This window comes from Monodelphis domestica, chromosome 4, assembly GCF_027887165.1.
Source record: "Monodelphis domestica isolate mMonDom1 chromosome 4, mMonDom1.pri, whole genome shotgun sequence".
Taxonomy (NCBI): Eukaryota; Metazoa; Chordata; class Mammalia; order Didelphimorphia; family Didelphidae; genus Monodelphis; species Monodelphis domestica.
In genome coordinates, this window is record NC_077230.1 from 421515506 (window position 1) to 421536195 (window position 20690).

The 20690-nt window shown below is 59.9% G+C and overlaps 1 protein-coding gene across 4 annotated transcripts; it reads left to right on the plus strand.

The window, feature by feature from the left end:
* Positions 1–93: 93 nt before the first annotated feature.
* SYMPK (symplekin scaffold protein) lies at positions 94–20641 on the plus strand. 4 transcript variants are annotated; one of them, XM_056796296.1, is made up of 27 exons: positions 94–228; positions 4835–4966; positions 5105–5170; positions 5784–5837; positions 5921–5994; positions 6261–6387; positions 7390–7639; positions 8179–8349; positions 9150–9389; positions 10027–10181; positions 10749–10899; positions 11865–12075; positions 12937–13087; positions 15301–15536; positions 15971–16052; positions 16162–16275; positions 16468–16615; positions 16726–16886; positions 17065–17173; positions 17630–17730; positions 17982–18072; positions 18902–19003; positions 19093–19280; positions 19376–19552; positions 19631–19726; positions 19810–20148; positions 20421–20641. In XM_056796296.1, the coding sequence occupies exons 1-27, from the start codon at positions 217–219 to the stop codon at positions 20559–20561; spliced, it is 3879 nt and encodes a 1292-aa protein (XP_056652274.1). In that variant the 5' UTR covers positions 94–216; the 3' UTR covers positions 20562–20641. The 4 variants fall into 4 exon arrangements, with proteins under 4 accessions (XP_056652274.1, XP_056652278.1, XP_056652277.1 ...); XM_056796300.1 differs by having other exon boundaries at positions 19810–20103; XM_056796299.1 differs by lacking the exon at positions 94–228 and adding an exon at positions 238–256.
* The last annotated feature ends 49 nt before the right edge of the window (positions 20642–20690 follow it).

Below are 20690 nucleotides of genomic sequence, written 5' to 3' on the forward strand. Positions count from 1 at the left end.
AGAGTCTCTTTCCGGCCTTGGCCTTCCGTCGTGGCCGAGTCTTCCTGGGCTAGGAGGTTTCCCTTGGACTTCATTTCCCGGCATCCCTAGCCCTCTCCCTACCTTTGTTTCCTCCTGGGGCGGGGGGCGGGCGCGCACCTTTCGGAAAACTCCATTTCCCGGCGGGCCTCGCGGAGACGCGTTTGCGCAGAAGCGGCATCGGCAGTCGGCCCGAAGATGGCGGCGGCTGTGAGGAGAAGGCGCTGCCGAGGGCGGCGTGAGGGGGAAGGAGGACGAGAAAGGGGGACTAGGGCAGAGGGCGAAGAGGGAGAGTAGAAGAGGATGGGAGGAGGGCGGCCGCCGCAGGACCCAGACCCGCAGGGAAAAGGAAACATGACGGGCGGGGAGCAGAACCCTGGGGAGGAGAAACCCATTGGGAAGAGGGGTGCGATGGGCAAGGCCATCGTGCGTGGGGGGAAGTAGAGGGACAGAACACTGCGGAGGAGGGGGAACTATGTGAAAGAACCCTACCCCTCCAGCGATTGGAGAGACCATCGTGCGTGGCGGGGGGGGGGGGGGGACGTGAGGGAACCTTGAGGAGGTGGGAGGGGGCAAGGGGCTGGAGGAAGAATCTGTGAGCCCCCAGTAGGTGAGATCATCGTGGGCGGGGGGGGGGGGGGAGAAGAGAGGTGCGTGAACCAGGAGGCAAGAGGCTTTGGGTGATGCGAACCCTGGGGAAGAAGAGCCCATTGGGGAGAGTGGGGGGGGGGGAGAAGAGAATCCTGGGAAGGTAGAGACCATTGGAGAATGAGAGGAAGAAGAGAACTTTCCCATTGGGAAAATGGGGAAAGAGAATTCTGGGGAGGTAGAGACCATTGGGGAGAATGGGGAGAGAAGAGAATCCTTGGGAAGGTAGAGACCATTAGGGACATTTGGGGGGGGGAGAAGGGAAAATCTGGGGTGGCAGAGACCATTGGGAGGGGGTAAGAAAACTCTGGAGAGGAAGAGACCATTGTGGAGAATGGGGGAGTGAAAGCCTTGGGGAGGTAGGTAGGAAGGGCAGTAAGGTAGAGAATTCTGGGATGGTAAGGACCAATATGGAGGGTAGAACCCTAGAGTAGTAGAGACCATTAGGGAAAGTGGAGGTGAGAGAACCCTGGGGAGGGTAGAGAGCCCTTTTGGAAGAGTAGGCGGGTAATGGCCTGGTTCATTGGGTGGAAGTACCTTTGAGGAGTCAGACACCATGTTGACTGAGGGAGATGGAATGTTGGACATCCTAGAGCACTTTGGAGGATGACCATTGTGGGGATAATCCTAGGGAGATAGAGACCATTAAGGAGTAGGGAATCTAGGGGCAGAGAATGAGACCTTCCTTTGGGGGAGGAGGAAGTTAGAAACCCATGGGGGGGGGGGGCAGCTGGGTAGCTCACTGGATTGAGAGCCAGGCCTAGAGATGGGAGGTCCTAGGTTCAAATTGGGCTTCAGACATTTCCTAGCTGTGTGACCTTGGGCAAGTCACTTAACTCACATTGCCTAGCCCTTACCACTCTTCTGCTTTGGAACCAATATACAGTATTGATTCCAAGACAGAAGGTGAGGGATTAAAAAAAAAAGAAAAGAAAAGTAACCCATATGGGAGGAAGGAAACAGCTTATCATGAAAGGGGAAAAGGGAAGGCCTGGAGTGAACTCACATTTTGTCTCTGACCTTTAACTATGGGATCCTGGGAAAGTTACAGAATCGCTCTTAGCCTCTGTCTTATTTATGAAATAGGGTATCATAATGCCCATAGCACCTACCTTAGATAGGGTTGTTGTGAGAATCAAATGAGATAATGTATGTAAAGTGCTTTGCAAAGGCTTTGGGGCCTGTCAGCTCTTTATTAAGTATTGAGAGGAGGGAGACACTGGGAAGGGAGAAGGGGTGACTGCTAGAGCGAAGGAGACTGGGGTGACAGCATTGGAGGGGAGGAGAAGGGCCTAGGGAGTCGGAGGGATGGGGATAGAGAATAGGGCAGGAAAGCCCATGGCTTGGGACAAATAACATTCTCTAGGTGAGGAGCTAGCTAGATAGTGACAGATGGAACCTAAAAATTGAGGGGGGTGGACTAAATTCATTCAGTCCACAAATATTCAGTGGCCAGCCTGTTCTGAAAGGAGCTTGGGGTGATAACAGCAAAGGGATAATGACAACTAGAATAAGTGTTAGCCAGGGACTTCAGATAAGTGAGACCAGATGATCTGGGAGGTCGCCTCAGCTCTCTACCATTCTTTGTAAAACCTGAAAGTACCTTATGAATGTGAGCTGCTCTTATTACCCTGAGGGGTAATAACTATCTCTTCCATCTCTGCCAGTTGATGTGTCAGGGGTTCTTCCAGTTTTGATATCCAGGCTAGAAAACCCTCCTCATGGAGAGGAGAAGGGCAGTGATGGAGATTGTTTCCTTGGAATCTGCTGTCCCTAAGCCTGTGGAGAAGGGGAAAAAATAAGATAATCAGTTAATGTCTATCTCAAGGCCCCGACTTGGCCCGAGAATCCAGCCGACCCGGGCATTCTTCGAGCAGCAGAAAATACCAAAGCTGAGGCAGCCTGAGGCTTTGCGTCCACAGGGAAAGGAAGAGATCTTGGGGAACTAGACTTGCTACCCTCAGATCCCTGGCAGGCAGGCAGCTCATTCTGGAAACTTCAAGGAGAACCTAGATTCATGTCATCTCAGAAGTGCCCTGGCCCCACTTCCACAAAAGATCATACAGATCTTAGTAGGAAGTAGCCTAGATTTAGGGTTTGAGGACTGGCCCAGTCACTTGCTTTGTGGCCCCTGGAAGCAGGAGTTCAAATCTAGCCTCAGTCACTTCCTAGGAATGTGACCCTAGGCAAGTCATTTAACCTCTGCCTCAGTTTCCTCAACAGTAAAATTGGGGATAAAAACAGCACCTACTTCCCAGCTCATTTGTGTGTTGCGCTTAGCCCAATGCTTGGCCATTGTGTCTGCTACATAAATGCTTATCTCTGCTCTAGGTCTCCCTCTGCCTTCCCCAGATGTTAGCATTTCATTCCCACCAGGGATGAGTTTGCCACCTCCCCAGGAAGCTTGGGCAGTGTAAAGTAATGGATAGTGCTGCCCTAGACCTGATCTGGAGGGTTTCCCCATGGGGAGTTCCCTTATGTCAAGCCCCCAGTCCTGGACAGTGGTCCTTTGGATTCTCTCTCTTTGGGAAGCTATTTGGACTTTTTCCTTTGTAAGCCCTTATCTTCTTAGATTCAATACTGTGTATCAGTTCCAAGGCAGAAGAGTGGGAAGGGCTAGGCAATGGGGGTCAAGTGACTTGCCCAGGGTCCCACAGCTGGGAAGTGTCTGAGGCCAAATTTGAACCCAGGACCTCCCATTTCTAGGCCTGCCTCTCCACTGAGCCACCCAGCTGCCCTTTATTTGGATTTTTCTTGCCTGCAATTCTGATGTGATTTGCCATTTCCTTCTCCAGCTCATTTTACAGATGAAAAAACAGGCCAACAGAGTGAAGTGACTTGCCTGAGGTCACACAGCTAGGAAATGTCTGAGGCTAAATTTGAACTCGGGTCGATTTGACTCCAGACTTGCTGCTCTAGCCACTGGATCATCTAGTTGCCCTCTTTGGATCCCTAGTGGTTCTGAAGTATTTATTTTGAGCTCCAGTCTGTCTCTGCGTTTTTCATCTAGTTGTTAGATCAATGGAAGGGCTTAGAAACATGGAGGCACTGTGGGTGGTTGAGGCCTAACTTAGTACTTTGGGAAACCATCATGGCTTCCCCTAAATAGACTGGTTTTAGACACTTACCTTCTGTCTAAGTATCAGTTCTAAGACCAAAGGGCAGTAAGGTTTAGGCAAAGGGGTTTAAGTGACTTGTCCAGGGTCATACAGCTCAGATGAGTCTGAGACCCAAGTCCTGATTCCAGGCTCCCCATCCACTACCTGGCTGAGAGGATCTGACTTGGGGGTGCTCTGGGCTTCCTCTGGAGTTTAGTGAAGGCCATTGCATGCTGTTCTAATCTCAAGATACCTGATTTCCTTCGTCTTGATTGGCTATGTTTATGGGGTCCTAGATTTGGAACAGAAAGAGGATTTTAGACCCTTATCTAGTCTAATCCCCTCAATTTAAAGGGGAGGAAACAGGTCCAAGATGATTGAGGCAGTGAAAGGGCAGGATTTGAATCCAGGGTCTCTTGACTAAATCCCAAAGTGTGTTACATTGTCCCAGATGTGCAGGACATTTGGAAGTATCTAGCATAAAATGATCAGAATTAAAATTGGATTTAAGATGACAGTATCAGTTCCATACCCCACCTTCCCATTTTAAAGATGAGGAAACTAAGGCCCAATGCAGAGAAATGAATTGCCTAGACTTCATGGGACCTTAAGCATACCAGCCTAAGTTTGAATAGAGGAATCCCCACCTCTGAAGCCACTACTGACCTTTTCCCACCTCTGAAATGCTGGCTGGAGTAACTCCTATCTGCCTGAAGGCAGTGTGGCCTCAGGCTAGTCACTAGCCCCCTCACCCAATTCTAAGTCTGCTTTTAGAGGAGTTTCCCTCCCCACCCAGAATCCTTAGGCACTTCCAGCTGGACAACTATGAGCAGGTCATGACCTCCTTGTGCCTCGGTTTCCTCATCTATAAATCACTTCGGATAGTAGTCGATCCTTCAGGGGCTGTTGGGGGAAAGGGGAGCTCTTGCTGGGTCAGCTGTAAAGCCCTGGAGAAAGGGCAGTTATTTATCTCGGTGTGGCAGAGAGTGGGCTAGAGTTTAGGCAGGTCGGGCTGGGGAGGGGGAGCTTCATCCCAGCTCCCCTGAGCCCTCTGCTCTTCTTCCCTCCAGGGCGAGGATCTGACTGCATCCATGGCGAGTGGGAGTGGGAGTGGGGACAGCGTCACCCGCAGGAGTGTGGCCTCTCAGTTCTTCACCCAGGAGGAGGGGAGCTGTGTGGATGGAATGACTACTTCAGAGAGGGTGAGAACTAGGCGCAGCCTAGATGGGTGTCCTAGGGCTAGGAAGGCAGCTTGCTGGAGGGGGATGTGGGAACTAACACTGACTGGGGGCAGGATCTTGGGTCCCAGAGTCTCCAGCTCTCCCCTCATTGCTTGGCAGGTGGTTGATCTTCTGAACCAGGCAGCCCTGATTGCAAATGACTCAAAGATCACAGTGCTTAAACAGGTGAGGTGGAATGGGCTGCTGGAGGGCTTGGGTAAGGCCTGAAGGTACCTGGGGCACCTGCTGCCCAAGCAAGCCAAGCTGGAGTGGCCCCTTGGCCTTGGAAACAAGTCTGGAAAGGGGACAAATCAGGGCCAGGAGCAGATGAAAGGAGGCAGGGAGGGCGCTGGCACAGGCCAGGAGGACCCTGCTTTCCTCCAAGCCTGGAGCAAGGAGCTCCCCAAGATAGCTCTCACGTGGGCCAACAGTACAGGACAAATGGCTCTTCTCAAAGGCCTCCATTCAGGATTTCCTTGTTAGAAGTTTCCCCTGACCTCAGGCTGCATCTACACAGTCCCCTCTACTGGTTCTGCCCTCTGGGGCCAAAGATGCAAGTAGAATCTCTTTTCTGTAGTTCTGCATTTCAAATCCCAACTTCTGTGTGTGACTCAGTTTCCAAGGTGGGCATCGGTCTCTCCCAGCTTTGCTGTTCTATGTTCAAAGCTCGCAGCATAGGATTTTAGGAGGAAAGATCTAGATAGAAGTTGGGCCTGGCTAGGCCCCGTGGAGGCAGATGGGTCAGTACTATGCCATTTGGAGCCGTTTTACCTTCCTCCCCATTCCCTTCTCCGCGTAGGTCCAGGAGCTGATCATAAATAAGGACCCAACCCTGCTGGATAATTTTCTGGATGTGAGTGAAGCTCTGGGCAGTTGGGGAGGGGGCTGAGCTGGGCCTGACCAAGCCCTGACACTTGCCCTTTCCCCCCTCGATAGGAGATCATCGCCTTCCAGGCTGACAAGTCCATTGAAGTGCGCAAATTTGTCATTGGCTTCATCGAGGAGGCCTGGTATGGCTCTGGCCGAAGCAGAGGGGTTGGGCGGGTGTCCTCTAGGGGCCTCTGTGACCCCATCTCCCCAACGCCTGACCATTGGGTAGACAGACCCGATGACCCTCCGGCCCTCACTGTTGGGTAGATGGGCCCTGTGGCGCTCCCCCGCCCCCCAGCCCTGACATTGGGTAGATGGCCCCTTCTCCCTGGCCATAGCATCAGGCTCTGTTCTTCCTGCCCCGTGTCCCTTCCCCTCATCCCTCCCCACGCTGTCTGCCCTTCAGCAAACGAGACATTGAGCTGCTGCTAAAGCTCGTGGCGAACCTGAACATGCTGCTCCGGGACGAGAGCGTGAACGTGGTGAAGAAGGCCATTCTGACCATGACGCAGCTCTACAAGGTCGCCCTGCAGGTGAGGCCACCGGCACCGCCGAACGGAAGCTCCTTGAGGGCAGGGCCCTGCCGCTTCTTCTCTTTGGACTCCTTGGCGCATAGGAAATGCTTAATAAATGTTTGCTCACTGATCCTGGGGTTAGCGAGTCTTGGCTGAGGCAATGTGGAGTCACAAGAGCCAGGTTCCAGTCCTGGCTTTGCTCTTCAGAAGCTGCGTGGCCTTCGGGCCATCTTTTCACTTTGGGCCCCTTTAGGACTCAGTTTCTTCATCTGCCAAATGGGGGGGGGGGGGGGGCTGGGGTGATCTGATCCATCCACCAGAACTCAACATCCTACTGATAGGGCCACAAAGGACAGGGAAGACTCGGAGTGAGGGAGGGCCAGACTGGAAGCAGGACAGAGGAGCCTGAAGAGGCAGTGGGAGGGGGGACACGTGACCCAGAGAGCAAATGAGGGCAGGCCAAGATGCCCAGGAGCTGAGCCGGAGCCAGGACCGAGAGTCCCAGAGAAGACTCCGCTAGCCTGGGATGAAAGGGCTGAGGAGAGGCCTGTGCCCTCACTTGTAGCCTGGGCCTGGATCTTTTCAGCCTCCTGCCAGACAAAGATGCTGGACTACATAGTCTGGAGGGAGTGGTGGTTCCGGGGTCCTCGGAGACACATGACAGTGTAGAAAGCACTGCTCAGGGCCGGGCCTCCATGGGCTGGGGATGGTGTGACAAAGAGCAGCTCGGGGAGGGGCCGGGTCACCCCAGGAGAGCAGGAGGCCTTGGGCCGGCCAGTCGTGGGAGAGGATGCCAAGCTTAGGTTGGGCTGACTGGGACGTCGATGGCACGAAGGGAGAAGACAGAACATCCTTGTGGGAGGCTGTTGGAGCCATTTTGTGGAGGGCCTTGAGTGACGAGCTAATGACAAGCATCCTGCTAAGGAGGAGTGACCGAGGGCTTAGGGAGCCTCTGGGGCCGGGCCAGGCAGGGCTGTTTCTCGGGCTGACCCTCAGTCTTTCCCCCTCGCCCTGGCCCAGTGGATGGTGAAATCCAAGATCATCAGCGAACTGCAGGAAGCCTGCTGGGACATGATGTCTGCCATGGCGGCCGACATCATCCTCTTGCTGGACTCGGACAATGACGGCATCCGCACCCATGCCATCAAATTTGTGGAAGGCCTCATCGTCACTCTGTCCCCCCGGATGGCTGACTCGGAGGTGCCCCGACGCCAGAAGCACGACATCAGCCTGGACCGCATCCCCCGGGACCACCCCTACATCAACTACAGTGAGGGACAGCCCTGGGCAGGGGGGGATGTCAGATGGGGGAGACCCCGACCCGGACCCTGGCGCTGCCGCTGCGGAGCAAATCCTCGTCAGGGCCCCCTTCCACATCTAACGCCCGTGACCCCGTGTTTCCCTCAGTTTTATAGGCTAGGAAAGCCCGAGAGGGTCAGGGAAGTCAGGATGTTCAGTAGGGCGAGAGCCAGGCTTAGAGATGGGGGGGCTCCTGGGCTCAAACTCGGGCACCTCCCAGCTGAGTGACCCTGGGCGAGTCCCTTAATCCCCCCATTGCCCAGCCTTTCCTGCTCTTCTGCCTTGGAACCAATCCCCAGTCTTGATTCTAAGATGGAAGGGACGGGCTAAAAACAGCACCGATAGTCTTGAGGCCCATGACCAGGACAGACCAGTTAGCAGACTTCCATGAACGTGGCCCAGGACTGCATTAACCTCATCCTGGGAATGAGGGGGCCGCTGGGGGCATCCCGTTCTGGAGGGGTGCCCGAGCTGATCAACCCCCTCGTCCTCCTCCTCCTCGTCTGTCAGATCTGCTCTGGGAGGAGGGCAAGGCAGCCCTCGAGCAGCTGCTCAAGTTCATGGTCCACCCGGCGATCTCCTCCATCAACCTGACCACCGCCCTGGGCTCTCTGGCCAACATCGCCCGGCAGCGGCCCATGTTCATGTCCGAGGTGATCCAGGCCTACGAGACCTTGCACGGTGAGTGGCTGAAGGGCTCCTTCCGCCTCCGCCCTCATCCCGGCCGCGTGTCTTGGCCTCGAGGGCTCGGGAGCCGCCTTGGGGAGAGCCAGGCAGGAGCGGGGCTGGAAGGAATCCTCGAGAGGAAGTGGGACCGGAAGGGTCGAGAGATGGCCGAGGGTGTCCGAGGGAGGGAGGGAGGGCGGACGCTTTGGAGCTTGGCTCATCCAGCCGCCGCCTCGGACGCTTGTTCGGCAGAGGAGTCTGTTCAGAGGCCCGTCCACAGCGCTGATGTCATTGGGGTGGAAGGAGAGACCAGAGTGCAGGTGATGGGTGGGGGCAGGCCAGCCGGGTGGCCTCAGACACATCCCAGCTGTGTGACCCTGGGCAGGTCACTTCACCCCCTAGCCTTTGCCTTTCTTTGTCCCTAAGTTTAAAGAAAAAAGAATTGTTTGGGTGCCACGAGCACAGAGAATGGGGAGAGGGCACGTGTGAAAGGGCAGTCGGGGGACTCTGCGTGGCTATGTGGAGGAAAGTGGGGGCAGAAGGCAGGTGGGCCCGTCTCTCCCTTCTCTCTGGATGTAGAAGACTCCAAGATGGAGGGAGGGAGGACTAGAGGGCGGGAACCTTCCCCGGAGTGTCCCTGGCTGCTGAGAGGAGTTTGGCCAAAGGGGGGGATCCCCCGGCCCCCACAAGGCGCCTCTTTTCCTCCCAAAGGAAGGAGCGCGCCAGACGGCAGGACCTTCGTGGCGTTCTCTTGGACGGGCCTTTTGGAGCCTTTTGGCTGGCTAACGGGGTCTGGGGGGCTCGTCTCTCCGCAGCGAACCTGCCGCCGACCTTGGCCAAGTCCCAGGTGAGCAGCGTGCGCAAAAACCTGAAGCTGCACCTGCTGAGCGTCCTCAAGCACCCGGCGTCGTGCGAGTTCCAGGCCCAGATCACCACCCTCCTGGTGGACCTGGGCACCCCGCAGGCCGAGATCGCCAGGAACATGCCCACGGGCAAGGAGCCGCGGCGGCGGCAGCGGGACGACCCGGACTCGGCCCTCAAGAAGATAAAGCTAGGTAAAGGGCGGGCGAGGCCGCCTGCTCTGGCCCCGGTGCAGAATGACCCACGACACCCTGAGGAAGGGGGATGGGGTGTCTCCTCGAGCGGCCGGGGGGCCCGGAGGGCACAAGCAGGGGCCTCCTCCCAGGCAGCTGTGGGGACCGGCCCAAGGCCCCTCAAGAGGTGGGGGCTCCCCTCATTGCTGGTGACGTCATGAGGCCTGGAGGACGGGAAGGCGCCCAACGGCGTTGTGACTCAGGCTCCCCCTCCCCATCGCAGGCCCCCGGCCTCTGATGTGGGCCAGGCTTGTAACTCCTTGTCCCTGGGAGGGCAGATACAGAGAGCAGCCTCCAGGCCAGGGTTTGTAAAGCCAAAGAACAGGCCTGGCAGCCGGGACCGGAGCCCCCCCCCCATCCCCCAGGCCATCCGAGGCCAGAGCCCCCCATCCCCCAGGCCATCCGAGGCCAGAGCCCACTGCCAAAGGGTCCTCGCGGGCCCAGGGGCGGGCCTGGCTCAGCTGCAGCCATCCTGAGCAGGGGGCCGGCCGGCTTCTCCCTCGGACTGTTCTACCTCACAGGGCGATTGTGAGGGCATCGCCGTGTCGTGGCCCTTAAAGCGGCCGGAGCGTGACGGCCGCTCCGCCTTCCCTTGTAGAGCCCAACCTGGGTGAGGATGACGAGGACAAGGACATGGAGCCCGGCCCGTCGGGCACCTCCAAGGCCTGCGTCCAGGGCGGGGCCCAGTCGGACACTGACATCACAGCGGAATTCCTGCAGCCCCTGCTGACGCCCGACAACGTGGCCAACCTGGTGCGTGAGGCGTGGAGGGAGGGATCGCCCCCTCGTGCCTGGCCCCCTCCTGGCCCCCCAGAGCCAAGCGTCCCTTCGTCCTGTCCCCATTGAGAGAAGACGCTGCGGGCCGGGGGCCTCCCAATGAGGCCGTGAGGGGGTCTCGTCGGCCTCTGACCTCGGGCAAGTCCTTTAGCTCCTCGGGCCTGTGCGGGGCCGCAGCCTCTAGGAGGCCCAGCTCCCTCCTTGCTAGCTTCTCCCTGGGGCTCCGCGTCCCCTGATGGCCTTTTTTTTTCAGCCCCCTCAGCTGTCTTTGGGCCCGCAGCCTGGAGCAGCTCCCCAGCTTCCAGGCCCCCCCAATGGTCACCCCAAACAGGCGGGAACGTCCTTCCTTTCTGGCATGGAGTCTGGAAAGCATCCCAGCCGGAGAGCCGCAGCCTGGGCGGACTTTGGGCCAAGCTTGGCCGAGGCGCTTTCCGTTCCTCGTCCGTAAAATGGGCCTCCGGCTCCCCCGCCGGCTCGGCTTTCTGTGCGGAGGACGTGCTCCGGCCCGGCGGGATGGTGACGGGCGCCGCTCTGTGCCCTCAGGTGCTCATCAGCATGGTGTACCTGCCCGAGGCCATGCCGGCCTCCTTCCAGGCCATCTATACCCCGGTGGAGTCGGCCGGCACGGACGCCCAGATCAAGCATTTGGCCCGGCTCATGGCCACCCAGATGACGGCGGCCGGCCTGGGGCCAGGTAGGTGTGGGTGGGGCCGGATCTCCGGCATGGGGGGCTTGGGGGGGGAGGGCGCCGCCCAGCTCGGGGGACACAGTAGAGCCGCCTCCATGCAGGGAGAGCTCTAGAGGGGGACAATGAGAGGGGCCACATGTGTGCCGTCCAGGGGGACGGCTCCTCCCCAACCCGGCCTGCGCCCACCGAGGGCACGTGTCCTCACACACGCCGTGCAGTCGCTCCCAATTCCCTGTCCGGGGGTCACAGGCAATGAGCCACAGAACCGGGATTTGGGCCAACCCAGAGTGCCCCCAGGCCTCTCCCTTGGAATTCTGGGGGGCCGTGATTGCCCCCTCCTGGGCTCTAGTGCCAGGAGGCTGCCTTGGGGTGGGGGCAAGGCAGAGAAGCAGGCAGGGCCCGAGCTCACACTTCCTTTGGGGGAACCATCAGAGAAGGCTGATGGGGGCGCATCGAGCCGGCCTCGGAGTCGGGCCCCGCGTGGCAGAGGCCTGGCCTAGAAGGGAATTGTTCCTTTGACGTCCGCACATGAAGCGTGTCCAGAGGGGCAGAGCATGGGCTGCCCTGGCGGAGCTGGCCGGGCCGCGCACAGTGAGCGTTGGCTGAGCGTGCGGGCATCGGTCAGTCTGCCGAGGAGGCGCGGGACGCGGATGCCCGGGCTCTTCCTTGGGAGGGCATTATTGTGGCTGGGACTGCAGAGAAGACTTTCCCGCAGGAGCCGCATTTGGGATAGGCTTGAATTTGGGGGGCCCAGGGGCAGAGCCCCCCAGCTTTGCCTGAGCTCAGAGGCCTCTTACTAGATGAGCGGGAAGGCAGGAGCCGCCGGGCAGCATGGCGGTCCAAGGACGTGGACCTTGGGGTCCGGAAGGTGGTAGAGTGAAAGCGTTGCACGCAGCGCCAAGGAGGAGTCAGAGGGGTGACGGGGGGCCCCACGGGCCGGCTGCTGATGCCTGGTCCCCCGCCGCCCCAAGGTGTGGAGCAGACGAAGCACTCCAAGGAGGAGCCCAAGGAGGAGAAGATGGCAAAGCCGGAAAGCGTCCTCATCAAGCGGCGTATGTCGGCGCTGGGCCAGGGCCAGGCCATTTCCGTGGTGGGGGCGCTGAGCCCTGTGTGCACCCTGGAGGAGGAGGCCCCCCAAGCCAAGAGGAGGCCTGAGCCGATCATCCCTGCCACACAGCCTCGGTGAGTCCTCGGCCCCTCGGGATCCCCTGCCTGGGCCAGAATCAAGGACCTCCCACCGGCCTCTGGGAGCACCCCGAGGGCTCCCCCACACCCCGCACCCTGACCTCAGAGGAGCACACAGAGGCCCAGTGGGCCTCCACAGTCAGGAGAGCCTGTGTCTTCTGGTGGCAGGCCAGAGCCAGGGGTGGTGGAGGCCAGGGCTTAGCAGCTTGGGGGGACGCAGGGGAGGGAGGAGCCCTGGGCGCTTGGCGGGGACCAGAGCCCTGTTCTGGACACCCAGGAGGGGCAGCGGGGAGAGCCCAGCATGCGGGAGGAGGGGGCAGTCTGAGGGAAGAGCTCAGCACGCTGCAGAGGTTTGTGGGGTGAAGGGGAGGGGAGAGCCTGGCCCAGGGTCAGAAGGATCAGGGTTCAAATGGGGCCTCAGACGCCTCTCCCTGTGTGAGCCCCCACTGTCTGGCCCTCCGCTCTTCTGTCTTAGAATGGACTCTAAGGGGGCAAAGGAGGAAGCAGAGGTTTAGCTCTCGGGGGGCTGCCATTTGGCTGAGAAAGGGAGAAGATGGAGGGAGGAACCTCTAGATGAGCCAGTCTGCTAGGGAAGGAGGGGGACAGAGGGTCTGAGAGGGACACGTGGCCTCTGTTGGGAAGGTCTTAGGGCTTTCCAATGAAGATGAAGGAGGCCCCCAGAGAACCCCTGCCCCCCTGGCTGTCAGGGTCAGGGGTCAGCCGGAGCAGCCTCCCCCCTGCCCCCAAGAAAGGGGAGACACTCACTGAACGCCCACCAGAGGGACTGCTAGTGAGAGCCCTGAGAGGAAGGAGGAGAGGCCAGAGGAGACAGAGCCGCCTTTCTGTTCCTTGTTTCAGGCTGGCAGGTGTGGGCGGCCGCAAGAAGATCTTCCGCTTGAGCGACGTCGTGAAGCCCATGACAGACGCCCAGATCGAGAGCATGAAGCTGGGGGCCGTGAGGCGCATCCTAAGGGCAGAGAAGTCCGTGGCCTGCAGCGGGGCGGCCCAGGTACAGGATGAGCTCCTCTTGCCCCCGTACCCCTTCCTACACGCAGCTGGGATTCGGAGTTAGAGGCCCGCTTGGGCCTCTCCTCACCAAGTCACGTCCCGGAGCCCCTCGGGCCTCAGCCTTCCATCAGCCTCCCCTTGAGTCCTGTCAGTGTAGCTGTAGACATGGGCACCCCGTCCCCAGCCCTGCATCCTCTGTTGCTCGTGTCCTTCCGGAGGCCTTTCCAGAGGCCTCTCGGGCCCCGGGCTCAGTCCTCCTGGAGACTGGCTTCTCGGCAACCCTGGGGCCTCAGAGATTCATTTCCTGCTCTTTAATGCCCGCCACACCCCTATACGGGGGCTTCAGCCTCAGCCTGAGGATCGGAGATGGGGTGGCTTCTGTCTGGGAGCCACATTTCCTTACCCCAGCCCAAGTCTGTCTGCAGATCAAGCCTCTCCAGAAAGCTGGCGCGTTCTCCCTCTGGTGGGGCTTCTTTAGATTAAACAGGTCCCTTCGCTATCCTGGTCACTGGGCTCCGGATGTTCACATACAAGGCCCAGAAGTGACCCTGGCCTGAAGCTGAGCGTAGGCCGAGCTCGCCCTTGTTTTGGGGGTGGGTGGGCACAGCCTAGAATCCTGTAGCTTGTACCCACTGAATCCCCATCTTCATTATAACGATAGAAATAATAACTAGCGTCTCTACAGCACTTTAACTAAAAGCACTTTACAAGCATCTCACTTGATCCTCACAGCAATCCTGTAAGGTAGGTGCTATTATTATCCCCATTTTACCAATGAGGAAGCCAAGGCAAACAGGTGAAGTGACTTGCCCTGGGTCACCCAACTAGTAAGTGTCCAAGGCTGGATTTGAGCTCAGGTCTTCCCCCTCTAGGCCTAGTGTTTACCTCCCCCATCTTGAAGTGGAAAAGTAATTTTTAAAAACCCAAGTGTCAGACTTTGTCTTTAGCCCTGTTAAATTTCACCTGATGAGCTTTGATCCGAAATTGTGGCCTATCGTGATCCCTCTGGATTTCATCTGCCTTTTCTGTGCCCCTTTTTGTGTCCTCTGCAATTCTGGGGAGCACTTGGGGTTTCTTCCTTTGTCCATATCATCAATAAGCACGCAAGACCCCTGGGCCCTGGCACGGCTCCCTGCGTGTGACCTGGCCCTGGGTTCTGAGCGCTTCCTGGACTGTTACCTGTCCAGAATTCTCGCACCACCAGGTGCTCGGCTAGGAATCCAGGTAACTCCTGGGACCTCCTGAGCAGTGTCCAGACAGGGAAGGAGCTGGGAACCTTAGTGGCCACATTTTCCTTTTCTAGCTCGTCCCTTACTGTTTCTTTAGTAGTAAAACCAAAGTCCAGCCCCTTGGCCCAGAAGAGGTGGTAGCTGCTGTGCTCATCCCTTTTCTTAGGAAGGCCCATGGCACAGCTCTGGGATCTTTAGAGGATCACCGCCAACTCCCCAGCAAATGGGCCAATTTCCACTTGGTCTGGGCCTGGTGACTGGTGTTCTCTTCTCCCCTTCCCCTCTTTATTTTATTTTTTACTCTAAATTTAAATACTCTAAAACGAGCATTTCTGTGTACAAAGCAGAACACCCAAAGAGGATTGTACGTGAATCTCCATTGCCTTTTTTTAGTATATAATAAATTTCACACCTTATTTCAAAACTGTCTTGTCTGTGCTTCCTTCTGTGTCTTGCTTGTCTAGGCTTCTTTCTCTTTTCTTCTGTACCTCTAAAACATTTTCATAGATATTTTTTGAAACATTTAAATGGCGCTGTCTTTCATGGGCATCATGGATGGTTCTCCCTCCTCCTCCCCCACTTAAAACCAAGAGAAAAAACCCAACCCCTTAACCACTAGTAAGGCACAGTCCAGCAGACTGCGGTCCTCTGTCCAGGCAGGGAAGGAGCCACGAAGCCTGGCTGCTGTCTCTGTCCGCCAGGATTCCCAGGTCTTTCCAAGGTTGGGGTTTGGGGCCCTTCAGTGTATCGTCCACGTTCTCTTGGACCTGCCGATGACAGAGCTTTGGCTCCTCTCGCCCAAGCATCTCCGAAATCATCTCTTCTGGCGTGGTTTGTACACCCAGATTTATTGGGTCCTCCCCTCGCCCCTGCCCGAGGGCCCAGGTCTTGGCTCTCTTTTCCCTGTGGCAGCCCCAGCTGGTGATCTGTCTTACTGTGGCCAGGCCCGTTGGGGGCGTCTCACCAGCCACCCTTCTCCCCTAAGGTCCGAGTGAAGATCCTCGCCAGGCTGGTGACTCAGTTTGAGGTGGGCCTCAAGGAGGAGGTCCTCACCTTCATTCTGGAGGATATTCGGGGCCGCCTGGACCTGGCCTTTGCCTGGCTCTACCAGGAGTACAGTGCCTACCTGAGCGCCGGGCCCTCGGGGACCCTGGACAAGTACGACGAGTGCCTCATCCGCCTGCTCTCGGGCCTGCAGGAAAAGCCTGACCAGAAGGACGGGTGCGTGAGCCCGGCCCCGGGCAGCTGTGGGGCAGGGCCTGCTCTTCTCCGGGGCTTCTTTCCCCACGACTCCTCGGGGAGGCCCACGGTACAGCTGAGAGCCTTGAGTGACACCCCAAGATCTTCACGATGCTTGGGCCACAGGGACCTCTGGAGGCGCTTGTGCCTCCATCTGACAGTGTAGGAACCTGAGGCTCAGCCAGTTAACAGCAGAGGTGGTGTTCCAGGTCTCTTGGGGAGGCCCGAGGTGGGCAGGAAGGGAGAGGACCCTGCAGGCAGAGGGCATGGCATGGGGAATGGCCCGGAGGAGAGGGCAGGGAGGACGCTGGGGCCCGGGTGCAACCTCCGAGAACAAAGGGAGGCAGTGCCGGGGCCCAGGCCCAGGGAGAGGGCCAGGGCTGTCCCCTTGACGACGGCGTGTTCCCTGCCTCCAGGATCTTCACCAAGGTGGTGCTGGAGGCCCCGCTCATCACCGAGAGCGCCCTGGAAGTGGTTCGGAAGTACTGTGAGGATGAGGTGAGCCGAGGCACCCCGGGCCAGAGTCCCAGGATGGGGACCCTCCTCCCTGGGGTGGGCGCCAGGAGTGGGGCCAGCTGCCACCTGAGCCCGGGCCCTTCTCCCCTAGAGCCGTGCATACCTGGGCATGTCCACCCTCCGCGACCTGATCTTCAAGCGCCCAGCGCGCCAGTTCCAGTATCTCCATGTCCTCCTGGACCTCAGCTCCCACGAGAAGGACAAGGTAGCCCCTCAACCTCTGCCTCGGTGCAGAGGCCGCCTCCTCCCTCCCAGCTGCTCTGGGGAAAGACCTGAACCTCAGAGAGGAAGCTGGCGGCCTGGCCGTCCCTGTCCTGTGCCCTGCCCCCATTCCCTGACCACGCATGGGCCGGGGGGCTGGGGGTCCCCAATCCGGCTACTGTTGGGCCCCCTCCAGGTGCGCTCCCAGGCCCTCCTCTTCATCAAGCGGATGTACGAGAAGGAACAGCTTCGAGCCTATGTGGAGAAGTTCGCCCTCAACTACCTGCAGCTGCTCGTGCACCCCAACCCGCCCTCTGTGCTCTTTGGGGCGGACAAGGACACAGGTGGGAGTGGTGGGGCGCCCCTCCCCCAACACAGAACCCCTCCCCAGGCTGGCTCCCTGTCCCCATCCCCCACCCCAGCTGAGGCCTGAGGCTGCCCCTGTCCCTGGCAGAGGTGGCAGCCCCCTGGACCGAGGAGACGGTGAAGCAGTGTCTCTACCTCTACCTGGCCCTGCTGCCCCAGAACCACAAGCTCATTCACGAGCTGGCGGCCGTCTACACCGAAGCCATCGCCGACATCAAGAGGACGGTGCTTCGGGTCATCGAGCAGCCGGTGAGGGGGCCCTGGGGATGTGGCCTCCGGGCCGAGGGCACCTGCCTTCCCAACACCCCCCGCTCCCCGAAGCTAAAGGGGGCCCCCCGGAGGCTCCGGCCTCACTCTAGAGCTCCCCCCTTTCCCAGTGTCCCCCCCAAGCTCTGGCCAGGCCCCTCCTCACTCCTCTGCTCTCCAGATCCGCGGGATGGGCATGAACTCCCCAGAGCTGCTCCTACTGGTGGAAAACTGCCCCAAGGGGGCCGAGACGCTGGTCACCCGCTGCCTGCACAGCCTCACAGACAAAGGTACCCCGCCTTCAGCAGGGGCCCCTCCTGGGCACTGACCAGAGCTTGTGGGGAGTCCCCGAGGGGCCGACAGGGCCTGGCTGTGCTAGTGTCCCTCCGGCGCTCTTCCCAAGGGAAATCTGGGGCACAGGGAGAGGCCGCGGGAGGGTGCCCAGAGCTGGGGAGTCTGGGGGGGGAGATGCCGGGCCGGGCCCCGCCTCCACAGGGCTCAGTCTGGGGGAAGAGCCAGATGCCCAGACAATCACACTGAGTGCGGTCCAGGGGCTGAGATGGACGTGGGAGGGCCAGGGAAGGAGGCTCGGGTGGTGAGGAAATGGGCAGGAACAAGGCCTGGCAAGGGCCATTCCTGAGGGCCCTTCTTCCTCCGGCGTGGACGTGCCCCCGGCTATCTCAGGCTCTCAATGCCCGGCTCGTGTCCACCCTTGACCCCTCGTTCCCTTCTGCCTGTGTCTGCAGTGCCCCCCTCCCCCGAGCTGGTGAAGCGGGTCCGAGACCTCTACCACAAGCGCCTTCCGGACGTTCGCTTTCTCATTCCGGTGCTTAATGGTCTGGAAAAGGTAAGGGGGAGAGAGGAGCTCCCCAGCTCCCCCAGGGCCGCCCTGCCTGGTATGGGCACAGGCCCCGGCCGTGGCTGTGGGCCCCGAGCCGTCACTGCTTGGCTGCACGCGGTGGAGACGAAGGCATCTGTGCTAGCTGTGGCAGCCCACTAGCTAGAGGGGTGGGGGGCGGGGTGCAGATCCTGGGGTGGGGGCGCTCTCTTTCCTGCTCCCTGAGGGCCCCTTGCTGACACCCCCTCTCACCTCTGCAGAAGGAGGTGATCCAGGCCTTGCCCAAACTCATCAAATTGAACCCCATTGTGGTGAAGGAGGTCTTCAACCGCCTGCTGGGCACTCAGCATGGTAAGGGCCTGCCCCCCAGTGCCTCGAGCTGCAAGCTCGGAGAGGCTCCCCCAACTCCTCATCTGTAGAAAGAGAAGAAAGTCTACCAGCTGCCCATGGGGGTGGAAGCAGGAAAAGGAGGCCAAGGTCCTCTGAGGCCCTTCCTCGCTCCAGGCTCAGGAGGCTGTTGATGGGGACAGAAGGCTCCAGGCTGGGCCTGTTGCCTGCTCGTCCTCACTGGCCTCCTAGAATCCCAACCCATCCTGGTGTCGATCCAGGCTGCTGACTCCGCTCCCCCCACTGCGCCCCGCGTCATCCCAGCCCTGCAGGTTTCCCTGAGAGCCTCCTTTGGGGTTAGCACAGTCCCCCCAGCACACAAAGAGCTGCTCCGGGGAGAAGCCTAAAATAAAGATTCCCATGCAGACATCCTGGCGGTATCCGAGGAAGGCTGGGCCCAGCTCGGTGACTTCTGGGGCCCGACCCATTGCTTTCCAGCATGGCTGAACCCATTTTGCTCCTCCGCCAGAAATGTCTTTCCCTTGAAAGCTGCCCTTTGGGGTCTTTGACTATTTGTCAATGAAAGATTTCTAAGACAGAAGAGTGGCAAGGTCTGGGCAAATGTGAAGTGACTTGCTAGGAAGTGTCTGAAGCCACATTTGAACCCAGGACCTTCCCTCTCTAGGCCTGTCTCCAGCCACTGAGCTGCCCCTGAAACCTTTGGAATTTTCTAGAATCAGAATCAACCCTTTTCCCTTCTGGGCTTCTGTGCCCTTTGGCTGCGGCCTCTTCCCTTGTTAGCACCCCCCCCCCCCCAGCATCAGCTCCCTCCGGGATCTTCTCCTCCTCCTAGGGGAAGGGAACTCGGCTGTGTCGCCCCTGAACCCCGGCGAGCTGCTCATCGCCCTCCACAACATCGACTCCGTGAAGTGCGACATGAAGTCCATCATCAAGGGTCAGCGAGGGCTCCCGGGGCCTGGGGGCGGGGAGCCCGAGGGTGGGGGGCCGGGCCGGGCCACCGCGGTGACCATCCCTCCCCTGCAGCCACCAACCTGTGCTTCGCCGAGCGCAACGTGTACACGTCGGAGGTGCTGGCGGTGGTCATGCAGCAGCTCATGGAGCAGAGCCCCCTCCCCATGCTGCTCATGCGCACCGTCATCCAGTCCCTCACCATGTACCCCCGGCTGGGCGGCTTCGTCATGAACATCCTGTCCCGGCTCATCATGAAGCAGGTGCCGGCGCCCGTCGTCCTCACGGTGGAGGGGAGGCCGGGGTTGGGGGGGCCGGGCCTGCAGCCTCATTGCCCCCCCCCCCGTCCGGCCTGCAGGTGTGGAAGTACCCCAAGGTGTGGGAAGGCTTCATCAAGTGCTGCCAGCGCACCAAGCCGCAGAGCTTCCAGGTGATCCTGCAGCTGCCCCCCCAGCAGCTCAGCGCCGTCTTTGACAAGTGCCCGGAGCTCCGGGAGCCCCTCCTGGCCCACGTGCGGTCCTTCACCCCACACCAGGTAGCCAGGGCCCGGGGGGAGGGGGGCGCCCCCCTGGGGGCAGCAAGGCCTCACGTGCCCATCCCTCTCGCCCCCCAGCAAGCCCACATCCCCAACTCCATCATGGCCATCCTGGAAGCCAGCAGCAAGCAAGACTCTGAAGCGAAGGAGGCGGCGCCAGCAGCCCTGGAGGAGGTGAGAGCTCCGCCCCCTCTGGCGCCCCCCAGAGGCCACGCCTTCCAGGCACGGCCCGTTTGAGCCCCGTCCTCCCCTTCCAGGAGGATCTGGATGCGCTGACCCAGGCCCCGCGGCCGGCCCAGGACCTCATCGCCCTGCGCCTGGCCCAGGAGAAGGCCCTGAAGCGGCAGCTGGAGGAGGAGCAGAAGCTGAAGCCACCGCCCCCTGCCCCCCCGGGCCGCGCAGGCCCCGCCCCCTCAGAGGAGGCCATGGACTTCCGGGAGGAGGGGGCCGAGGCGGAGGCCCCCAGCATCTTCATCAGTATGGAGGAGGATGGGGGGCTGAGCGAGGCCACTCTGCTGGACTCGAGCCAGGAGGGGCCCCTACCTGAGAAGGTAGGGCGTTCCCCCTCGTCTCCCCCTCCACAGCCAAAGCAGAAGGCAAGTCAGTAATCGCGCCGGCCCTTTCCCGGGTACCACTGACAAGCTCAGGACACCTCCAGGAAGCTTTCGGGGCAGGAGGTGTGGGACCCCGAAGCTTGGACCAGAAGCTCCGAGGAGGAGCCGATCCGAGGGGCTGAGGGGTCGGAGGGCTTCCTGGTGGAGGTGGCGGCCCTCTCGGGGAGGCGGGGCCGGGCTGGGGCAGGGGGCAGGGGCTCTCCAGCAGGCTTTGTCCCCAGCCTTTCCTCTAACTTCTCCACCTCCCCCATCAGGAGGAGCCAGCAGGGGTCCCTTCCAAAGAGGAGCGGAGCCCCCGGTCTCCAGGCCCTGCTGCCGGGGAGGAGGCTGCCCCGGTGCCCAGCCCAGAGGAGGAAGGGGGGGAGGAGGCTTCGGAGACCAAGATGGACAGCTGACGGACCGTGGGGGCGGGGCGGGGCGGGGCGGGCTGGGTCGTGGGGGCTCTTCGTTTGCAATAAAGAGGCCTGTCTGGTCACTGGTGCTGTTGTTTGGGGGGGCGCTGATCTAATGGAGCTGGCCAGGGA

Coding starts and splice junctions, on each gene's coding strand:
- SYMPK (XM_056796296.1), top strand. Junction 10,182..10,748: donor CCGACAACGTGGCCAACCTG/GTGCGTGAGGCG, acceptor CTGTGCCCTCAG/GTGCTCATCAGCATGGTGTA. Junction 16,053..16,161: donor GGAAGTACTGTGAGGATGAG/GTGAGCCGAGGC, acceptor CTTCTCCCCTAG/AGCCGTGCATACCTGGGCAT.